This window comes from Lolium rigidum, chromosome 7 (assembly GCF_022539505.1).
Source record: "Lolium rigidum isolate FL_2022 chromosome 7, APGP_CSIRO_Lrig_0.1, whole genome shotgun sequence".
In the NCBI taxonomy this organism is placed as follows: domain Eukaryota; kingdom Viridiplantae; phylum Streptophyta; class Magnoliopsida; order Poales; family Poaceae; genus Lolium; species Lolium rigidum.
Window position 1 is genome coordinate 54,588,703 of NC_061514.1, and position 11,288 is coordinate 54,599,990.

The 11,288-nt window shown below is 46.1% G+C and overlaps 1 protein-coding gene and 1 pseudogene across 1 annotated transcript; both read left to right on the forward strand.

Annotated features, from left to right (window-relative positions):
* The first annotated feature begins 1,628 nt into the window (after positions 1 to 1,628).
* On the forward strand, positions 1,629 to 5,431 carry LOC124671370 (annotated as a pseudogene).
* A 1,298-nt stretch (positions 5,432 to 6,729) lies between these two features.
* On the forward strand, positions 6,730 to 10,373 carry LOC124676835 (probable cation transporter HKT7). Its single transcript, XM_047212856.1, has 3 exons — positions 6,730 to 8,044; positions 9,416 to 9,637; positions 9,819 to 10,373. Exons 1-3 carry the CDS (start codon positions 6,732 to 6,734, stop codon positions 10,015 to 10,017), a joined length of 1,734 nt encoding a protein of 577 aa, XP_047068812.1. The 5' UTR covers positions 6,730 to 6,731; the 3' UTR covers positions 10,018 to 10,373.
* Positions 10,374 to 11,288: the final 915 nt, after the last annotated feature.

Here is an 11,288-nt window from a genome sequence, read left to right on the forward strand (position 1 = left end):
ATTATGTTCTATCAATTTACTCGCAAAGCTATATACTTATCACTCCTGCATTGAAAATAAAATGTTACTTTTCCAATTATGAATATGACTATGTGGCTGGCAATGGAACCATGGTATGTGTTGATGGTGGAGGTTCCATTGCAAGGGTTCTAATCATTTAGGACTAATCACCAATGCCGTCTAGTGATTCTAGCGCCGCACATTTCGCGTTAACCATGAGATCTATAATAGCTCTAGAGAAGTCAGCTGTATCTTTTCGCTCTTGCATATCAACAGACTAGTGATAAGGGTTGTCTGTATCGGCCTATCTATTGGTAAAGGTGAGTACAATGGTCCGTAACGGTCTACCATTAGATGTAGGAGAGGACAGACTTATTAAAGGTCTATGATGGATTGTAAGGGTTGTCTTACCCTAGACTACTTAGAGCCGAGCAGCTTAGTGGCATACTTAAATAAGGTGCTGAGCTCAGTTTGAACTTGATGTTCAGTTGTAAGAATTTTATATTAGTATCATAGGTGTTCTCATCGGACCTGTGAGAATACCAACTTGTTAAGACCATGTTTGTAATATAATCTGGAGTGTTATAACCTGCAATGTTTCTGTTGTACCACTCTGAGGGATGTGATATTTGTGAAGAAGTCCCTTCATGAAGATCATATTAACGACTTGTATACTACAACATACAGTGGTATGCTAGGTCACCGCACCGCCCCTCCCATTGGTGGAGAGAGCGGCAGCCGAAGCCATTGTTCGCCGCGCCGTCATTCATTGATGATCGCCGCTTGCTCTCGCTCGATGAGATTGGGGAAGATTGGTGGTGTGAGAACAGGCGGCGTGGTGAATACGACCAGACGCAGTAGTTCGGCAATAAATAGAGGGCCACCGCGTGTGAATCTAAGGCGACGGCATTAACTCGCCGCGTGGAAGCTACGCGTCCGGCGAAGACTGACCGGCGGCCGGCTTTTACAGCGTGCAGAAGATGATGCGATGAGGACGACAATCGAACTTTCTCACCGACAAGTTGGGGCCACCAGCCGCGCGGGAAGTTTTCTCGGTGTTTCCCGTGCTTTCGTTTCGTCTGGAGTCCCCGAGCGCTCCCCGGGGGGACATGACCTGGACTCTTCGGATGAATGAAAGCCCAAATCCGGATGAAAACGAGGATCTGGAGGTGTGAGTGGACCGTTTTCGTCCATTCGAATCTCTACTACCTAAAAAAGATGAGAGCGTTCCGTCGTCAATCGCAGTAGGTCGTCCGTCATCCGCTTCGTCAACATCGGGCGTTCTCCGTTTTACCGAGGCCCATCGGCTTATCAACCCGCAGCCCACTCCCACGAGGCCCGCCCGCATATCGAATCATGTTCTTCCGAGCATCATCGCTCGACCGCCGCCACGGCGCCACCCCTCGATCCCCTTCTCCCCTGCCTCCCCCTGCATCGGTCCATCCCCATCTCCCTCGCCCCCTTCCATCCCCAACACCACCATCGCCCCTGCCCGATGAACTGCACACGAACCCTATTTCAAGGCCGGAACTGAGTTTTCCTATTGGGTTTCTTTGGAAACCGTCGCGCTGGTCCGGGACGGGTGTTGTGCTCCGAGTAGTGCCGAGGTCGTCCTCGGTCTGTACCCGATGGGCGGTGGGCGACAAGGACGCCGCCGCGATCTGCTCTGGTTTCCACAGAGTCACCAGCAGGTGTGTTCCCGTGGACCTGGCGGCATCCCAACCTGGAGCTGGTCTCCAGGCTCCAGCCATCCGGTTTGCATCAAATAGTTCGTTGGCATCGGCTACGTCTTACTCTTCGCAGATTCGGCTGAATTCACCCTGATCAGCATGATGGAACTATAGGTTTTGGCCCTCCACAACAAGGAGTGCAAGATGATGGATGTCATGATGCTGGTCTCCAGCGATAAATACGACCTAGAGTTGCCTTTCATAGTTTCTTGTCGGGTGCGCCTCGGTACAGTAAGCTTTAGCAAAGTATGGTGTTGCAAGGACCAAGGAGAATTCATTTTTATCCCCTTTTCCCCATCGTTCTGCTCGACTGGAGATTGCTACACGAGGTATGTGCTGGAAATTTGTGTTGCTATAAGTTGAATCTAGATGCTGTTGTGAGGCTTCTTACGTGCACTTTTGATCAACATTATCTTGCGATTCTAAAATAGATCAGTCATTTTATGTATGAATACAACGTTATCTGACATTCGACATGCTCTGATTGAATATATATGAATTGGTAAAGGCTTGTGATGCAAATGCAAGAAGGGTATCTCCTGATGCTTAATCAGTTTCAGCAGTAAGTTATATTGACTTTGAATAATAAATAAACAGTGCTTGGATTGCATGAGTAGGTTAGAGCACAAAACTCACTGATGTCAAGAAGTTTGATATAGCTAAAGCTGAACTTGAAGAAATAGTTTACTCGTATGAGATCCCAACGTGAACTTTTATCAATTAGGTTCAAACTCCATCTGGAGGTACCTACACTATGTAGTTGTTACTTAGCTATGTGGAATGATTACAGACTTGAATATCATGTCTCGTTAGTGTTGATTTGGGATGATTTTGTGTACTTATCTTGATTACAGACTTTGTTACTTTGCTATGTGGAATGATTACAGACTGAATAGAGTAAACCATGTAGAAGCTTCTCTGAAATTATATGTACCGAAATTAACCAATTTTATTTAAAAAATCAAAATTGTACATTCTTCCGAGTGTATGGACTTCCTTTAAGACGAGATTTTTTTGCAGAGCTAAAAACAGCCAGAATAAATTTATCATTTATATTATCATGGAATCTGTCTTGTTTTTAATTTTTATGCACATGATACAACTTAATGAAGTTGATTCCCTTCTTTCACTCTAAGTAGCGTATGTGGTCAGCTAGCTTGAAGTAAAAATGTTTAGTAATATGTTGAACAAATACAGGAACCATTTTTCCCTACTATGTTTGGCTTGCTGAGGCAAGAAGCCTTAACATGGAAAGGACTCCCGCCAACCTCTTGACACTGATAGTTCATCCATCTGTTGGGCGAGAGGAGCCGTGGGCGGCCGTTAATTGAAGAGTTGAGGCAAGAAGGTTGTATTTGGTCCGGATAATCGTGGCCAAAGATTAGTTGCAAGCCTGACACTTAATTTTTATGTTATTCTGGTCTGCTTTGCTTTTCAAATATCGCGTGAATGCATACCTTTAGGTTTTAGTTATGGTAATGAAAAAAGAATGTGTCCAGGTGCATGGTTGGTAGAATTTCCTTTGATGTTATTAGAATCTTACTACTATTTGCATGTCATGTATTTAGAGTAGCATCCGTGTCCCGGTCTTTTGTTGTTTACTTGTTTCCTCTAAACTGTAGAGTTCCAGTTCAGAATACTGAATTTTGCATCCCTGTGTTTATCACTTCGCAAACCAGTTATTATTTTGAAGAACCAAAGCCGGCCGCTGGTTGTGAAAATATGGAATGATTAGGTCTTACGGGTAGCTACTGTTCATGATCACATAACATAGCAAATTTTATGTATTTTTACTTCTTGTGAACTGCATGGTGCTTGTGAAAATATGGTTCAGGTTGTGGATGGTTTCTCGTATCATATTAGCGTAGCAAATGCACATAAGTAAAATCCAGTAAGATAAATATATATCCAGAAAAGCTCCTAGCTCATAAGTAAAATGAAAAGCTGTTATAGAAAAGATAGAATATTTGGTGTTGATAGAATGCAGAGAGTACATATTCCAAATTCCTAGCAAGAACGTTCATATGTTCATCTTGTACTTCCAATAGAACAGTTCGATTGCATCTAAAGAATTCTTTGACTTCCTTTAACACTTATTTTAAGGCACTTCCTTACATAAGATTGGACGATGACAGTGAGAGTCCATTACATATCTGTATGGGGCACTCTTTGCTACGTTCGAAGCTCAAGCGGTATGTGTTTATGTTGTACATTTGTATTTATATTGATATGCTGAACTCATACGCACACAAGTTCACAATATATGATGTACGCAGGCTCTTTTAAACTATTAGGCACACCACTATAAGTCCAACTCGTCTTATCCTGTTTGTATATACACTCAATTACTATCTTAATTGATGCGGCCAGAAAATGAAAATCCGGTTGATGAGAGCAGAGTAGAAAGCTATTATCAAAGAAAAGGCTGGAAGTCCAATATCCTTATCATAGGATTACGAAGGAGATACATGGAAGTTAATCTATTTTGTGCCTTTTTATTGGTTACTTTTGTTACAGTTACAACTAACGGACTAATAGATGCAGTTAAGTAGGTCTCAGGTGGAGGTTAGAGTAAGCAGTCATGAGAGAAAAGAAAGGACATTGGAGCATCTATTAAATTGGATGCAGAAGCTCAAGCTCACATCGCCGCAACTTAGTTTCTTCAGGGAGCGCCGCAACTTAGTCCGCGGGGCTAGCAGCAAAACAAGGCCCCGCTGACAGAGAGCTGGTGCGGATTGGGACGAACGAGTTCGAGCGGCAGCACTGGATCGGCGTGGGCGAACGGACGGCGGCGCGCCGGCGCGATCCGACGGCTAGGGTTCCCGACGCGGCGAGGAGCGGAAGCGGGAGAAGATGGTTGCGGTGGCTGCCGGGTGTGCTCTGGTGCCGCCGTCTTAGGCGTTGTTTGCCGGCGGCACGATTGGGATGGTTTCGGTGAACGGATTGGATTGATGAGGTGTACACTTCTTTTTTACCTTTTTTTTTGCGTTTCCCGTTGTTGCGTCGAACGGGCTTTGAATTTCTCTTTCGCGATCGAGTCGTGGAAGAATCCGCCCTCGGCACACGACGAATGGGCACTGCTACGCCCCTCTGTTTGCAAAGTTTCTTGCACCTAAGTCTGGCTTAATGCTCTCGCCATACACTACACGGAGAATCAGCTTATCAATCAATTCTTTGACTGGTCTCCCTGAGTTGTTGTTATTAAAGTGAAACTGTCATCAGTGATATGTTCCTTCTCTAAATGTTTAAAACTGAAGCATGAAAAGTTCAAGGTTGTACAAGATGAACACGTGAATGTACTTTCTACCCTCTTACTGTGTTGGATCTACTAACTGCGCAGGAAGCTGCAATAAGATTGTCACATGAAATGATTCACTTAGCATGCAGGCTGAAAGAAAGGTAGTATGTCAATGAACCAGTCCATGCAAGATGTGGAGGTAAGATTTTCTATTGCTTTGGTATTGTTTCTTCTGTGGATGCAGTTCCCTTCCTGCTAGATCTTTACTGAGAATCACTGCTGATGCAGATCCTTGATTCTACTGAGAGAGCCGTGGAGCATAGCTTGGCGAGCACCGGGTGCGCAACAGCGCAAGCCTCAGAGTTACTCGCTGGCCTCCAAAACCAGTTGCTTCCAGTGGTTGCTCATCTTTATGAGGACGTGCATGTTTGTCATGCTGGTTCTGCTCATACGGGTCGCCTGATGTTGTCGTGGACAAGCAGATAACTTTATTATGGTGATTACAAGTTCATATATGGAATCAAACGTGGAGTGAGAGGACGCAAAATGATTTTCATCTATCATATTGTTCATTTGTACTGTTCTATCTCATATGCAAGATTTTAGAGAACTTTAGATAAGCAAATTTCTGGAGAATATTTTTTGGCAATATTCATGAGTTTTTGTTGCTATTTGCTTTTTGAACAGTCACAATTGTAATATGCGCCATTCAGAATGATTTCAAGTTCATCTTTTCCAGGCTACTATAAAGGATCGATGCGGACTCCCTAGGCCACAACTCATTTGTGGTTTTCCTAATTGTCTGGTTGTTTACCTGTTGTACTTTATTTTGTAGTAAGATATACTGCAGTTGTGGTTTTCCTAATTGTCTGGTTGTTTACCTGTTGTACTTTATTTTGTAGTAAGATATACTGCAGTACTATGTTCTCTGATCCAGAAATTAACCCGGATGAGGTATAATTTATCTCTAAAAATTAGTTCAGCATAAGATTGGAGTGTTATGCCTCCGAGAAATATCCAAACTCTGACTCTTAGTTATCCTATTGTTTTATTTTTTACCTTACCTTGTGACTTTTTACCCATTCAAATCATATATTTTTTACTACTGGATTAGTTTTATTTCTTTCTCAACACAAGCAGAGATCAAAAGTTTGTAGAAGGTGACACCGGGAGAATGACTAGACAGGTGGACGACACGATCTGTGTGGTAGAGGCGAGGCAGCTGATCAAGGGAACTCGATATATTAGACAAATACACCCTCTGGTTAGAGGAAAGGAACCATAAGAGCATACGATGGATGAAGGCAACAAACATGCATAGCATACATAATTAGAAAAATATAGTTGCTTCATTCGCCAACATATATAGGAACATTTTAAACAAATGTTACTTAATTTTTTTCCTTACAACCCGTAGCAACGCACGGGCATTTAACTAGTGAAAGAAAAAACGTGCTGAAAGCCTTTGGAGGGAGAGGGCTGGATATGCTCTTACAATCCGTCGCGCCGGCGAGCTAGAATTGCGAGCTAGAATTGGAACGTTCAGGCGTCTTTTGAAAACTATTTCAACACCTCTGTAGCTAGTCTCTCATATTCATGGGCCTCATGGCGTATAAAGTACGTAGAAATAATTGAGCAACGCGTCGCATGCGTGTTCACTAGAGCATACTATACAAACCGCAAAACAGTGCCGCCTGCACGCACCGTGGGTATATATAGAGGCGTCGTCCGTCACTCAACACCCACGAAGTCTGTGTTCATGCATGCGCATCTCCCAACACGTCCACGCATACACTGCACACGGCAAGTGCAAAAACCCCATGGCCGGAGCTCACAATAAGCTCGGCGAGCTGTTGCACCACACGAGCCGGCGCACGGCGGCGGTGCTCGACAAGGCAATATCCATCCTTTGCTCGCTCACCAAGTCCTACGCGCACCACCACGTCAGGGAGCGCGTGGCGCGTTGGCGCCGTGCGCTCGGCGGCGGCCCGTTCTGGCCGCGGCTTGGCTCGCTGCTCGTCCACGTCGCCTACTTCCTCGCCGTCTCCTGGCTCGGGTACCTCCTCCTCGCGCAGCTCAGGTTCCGCGGCGGAAGGCCCCGCGGCATCGACCTATTCTTCACCGCCGTCTCCGCCGCGACGGTGTCGAGCATGTCCACCGTCGAGATGGAGGTGTTCTCCAACGGCCAGCTCCTCGTCTTGACTGCCCTCATGCTCGTCGGGGGCGAGGTGTTCTTATCGCTCCTTGGCCTCGCGTCCAAGTGGTCCAAGCTGAGGAGGAGACAAGCTGCAAACAAATCCCGGCGCGTCGAGAGCCATGACGACAAGGGAACCGAGTTCGAGACGCGGGTACCTGTCGCCGCCGCGGCCGCCGCCGAGGACATCGACAACCCGACGTCGACCATCACCGACGAGACGAGCATCGGCATCCCGATGGACGCGAAGAGGCTGCGGCGCGACGCGGTGCGCTCGCTCTTCTTCGTCGTCCTCGCCATCCTCCTGGCGGTGCACGTCCTCGGCGCCGTCGCCGTTGCAGCTTACATATACAGGTCGCCGGGTGCAAGGCGGACGCTGCGTGGTAAGGCCCTGAACGTGTGGACCTTCGCGGTGTTCACGACGGTGTCCACCTTCTCGAGCTGCGGGTACATGCCGAACAACGAGAACATGGTCGTGTTCAAGCGGGACACCGGGCTGCAGCTGCTGCTCATGCCGCAGGCGCTCGTGGGGAACACCCTGTTCCCGGCGCTGCTTTCCGCCTGCGTGCGCGCCGCGGCCGCGGCGACACGGCGGCCGGAGCTGGTGGAGATGACCAAGAAAGGAAGGGAGCTGACGGGGTACTATCACTTCCTACCGGCGCGGCGGTGCGTGATGCTGGCGGCGACGGTTGTTGGGCTCGTGGGGGTGCAGGTGGCGCTGTTGTGCGGCATGGAGTGGGGCGGCGCGCTGCAGGGGATGGGCCCGTGGGAGAAGGTGTCCAACGCCCTGTTCCTCGCGGTGAACTCACGGCACACCGGCGAGTCCACCATTGACATCTCCACGCTCGCGACAGCCATCCTCGTGCTCTTCGTACTGATGATGTGAGTCTTCCGTCTCTTTCTCACCGTAATTATCACCTGCCGATGCTTACGAGAATGCAAAACGATTCCCAATTTCTAAATTAAGGAGCTCATCGAGGATGCAATTCCTAGTTTCCTACGTTTAAGAGAGTAGCTTGACGCTACCAGTACGAGGATTCACTTTTTTTTCCCTATGTTTCTCCGTTATTAATGGCGCGATATCGATTAAGGGCTGCCCATCCAAATATCCAATCATCGTACTGAAAATTGGCACCTACTCTCCAAAAATAATTGACACAACTTATTTAGATATGGACTGAAATGCATCTAGATAGAGGACGCTGGGTTTTGGAATCTAACGAAGATGAGCGACTTATATTTCCTAATAATGGAGCCGGTGGAGTAGAACATGCACCCATATGGAGGGCCTAACTGTAGCTAGCTAACTCAGATTTTCAACAATTTCAGGCGAATAAGTGAAATTTTGGTCATACATTAAGATTGAAATATGCTCCTCAAGTGCCATACTCTATTCCCTCATCATTGCAGCATATACTCCTTACCAATCTCCCATGCCGAATACAATTCACGTGACTACGGTATTTAGGCGTTCCTGTTAATTAAGAAAACTGGAAAATGCCGTTCAATAATTGAACAGATCAACAGGAATCTTCCCCTGTAGAAGGGTCAAGCCTAAAAGTATTCAAACTAGCAGAACGCCCATACACAAAGTCGACATACACGAGGTAGCTGACCGCAGCTTGACCCTCTTGGCTTATGCTTTCTTCCCATCAGAATGGCAAGATAAACACCAGGAAATTATGGAGCAGCTGCCGATCGAAGCAGAGCCACGAAGCTGCATGCGCGCGCGTCGCGTGTTCCATAGCAGATCCCGAACTCAGATCGCCACAAGTTCAGAGTCGGAACTGATTCATTGGAATACTATTTTCCAAGTCTCCAATTCTCCATTCAAAGCCAGCCACGTGCATCGCGTGTGCTACGTCTAGTTAGCAAGCTTTACCAACGACCAAAACCTGCCGCTACTCGCTGGCTAGCCATTCTCATATTACTCTGAATTCTGAAGTCCATTCGTATTTTCATCAATTTTCTGTATAAGACCCAGCAATTGAGACGATAGTTGGCCCGGGAATTCGACCCTGTATATGCCAAAAAAAATTCCAACTTGCCGTTGCGTCATCGATTTCAGGACAATGCGAGTCACTACTCTCTAGAACGTCGACAACTAAATTCTGAAAGCTGCCTGCAACTCTAATCCTGAAGGAAGTGCTATCATAGAACATATCTATAATTGAACGGCTGTCTCATCACGGCAGTCATCGCAGACTACTTATCGCATTTGTTCTCTCATGCTCTGCTTCTAATTGCTTTCAGGTATCTTCCTCCATACACGACATGGTTCCCATTTGAACAGAGCTCCGGCACGAAGGGTCATCTCAAGGAGATCCAGGGGATAAGATTGCTCAAGAGCACGGTTCTGTCACAGCTCTCCTACCTCACCATCGCTGTCATCGCAATCTGCATTACCGAGAGGGCAAAGCTCAAGGAAGATCCCCTCAACTTTAACTTGCTCACCATCGTCGTCGAAGTCGTCAGGCAAGTTTCACTCCTAGCTAATATACCCAAAACCTGAAAAACAAACACACCCATTTATCATGCACACATAGCAGACGATCGAAATCATAATCATAAATGATGAGAACCGCATGCAAGGCGTGTCATCCTTCAGGGGAAGCTGAGTAGCTGACATATGGTTGTTCGCATTTTGTATGTGCAGTGCTTATGGAAATGTGGGCTTCTCCATGGGCTACAGCTGCAGCAGACAGATCAACCCTGACGACCTGTGCACTGACAGATGGACCGGCTTTGTTGGAAGATGGAGCGATTCTGGCAAACTCATCCTTATTCTGGTGATGCTCTTCGGGAGGCTGAAGAAGTTCAGCATGAAAGGAGGGAAGGCCTGGAAGCTTAGTTAGATGCAGGACCTGTGGTGGCGTTGTGACCATTGCACGCGCCCGTGGGCTCCAAAATAGAAGAATTGTTTGCGGACACGGCGTTCTTGCGCTCGGGAGTATATGCTTCTGATTTTTGAAATGCATTTTAAACGTATTTCTAAATATAAAAACCAGCAAAAATATCACGCGTACATGTTGATTTTCTATGTCCTCGTAAAATCGTTTCACGAAAAATGGATATCTTTTTTGTTATACGTAGAAAAGACAATTTCGGTGCTAAAAAATGCTCTTCATAAGACATTCTTTACCTTTGTTTACACAGGACACAAAAAAATGTTGATTTTCTGTGAAACTTGGCGTGTGCACGTAGAATATAGATGTACAAGCGAAATTTTTTATTGGAATTTTTTTGACACTTTAAAATGTTTTTTGGGTAGCAAGAGCATATGCACACCGGATGAAAAGTGCACTTCCCGTTTGCTTTCCTCTTTCTTGTTTTTTCTCTTCTCTTCCCCCTTTCCATATTCACAAAGAAGTAGAAGGATCGACCTTCTACTTTTCATCCTTGGATAGAGTACAGACTCACCTGCAAATGGTTAGAGTTTCAGATCGATTAGCTCAAGTGAAAGTCAATGATGCAAAACAAGACAAGGATAATATTGCTTTATAGAAGATAATTATAATGCTAGCTTGTTAGTTTCAACTTTCAACGGATAAGAGGTAGAACGACATCATGCACACGCTAAAGAAACCGTCACTGCTATCGAACTATCGAACCACCGAGCAATCTTCAGAATAAATATCCGCATAATCCCTGCAAAATAAAATCTGCACAATCATCATCATTCCCGTCGTCAACGCCACCACGATGCTAGAACAGAGCCCCCGCTTTGCACGAGTCCATCCTGGCACCTTTGTCACACAGAAAACGCGCTCGACGTGGTAAGATGCAAACCGCTCTTCCTCTTGCATCCACCATCCAACAACTGCTCCAAAAAACTTTTTGGGAACGCGTATAGAAAACAAAAAACATCTACGCATACCAAGATCATATACGAGAGAGGAGGTAATGGCTCATACCCCCTAGATCGATCTAGCGGAAGTTGTCGATGATAAGGTTGATGAAGTAGCGAGTCGACTCCCGCAACTAAACTCGTCTAGTCGAGAGGGGATGTATTATCCATCGAACTGCTCCCACAAAGAAGTGTTGAACACCGAGTCGAAGTGTGATCAAGCACACCGTCGAAGCGGGAACGTGTCGATGAAGATCTGGCAACGCTTTCGCGAGCCCG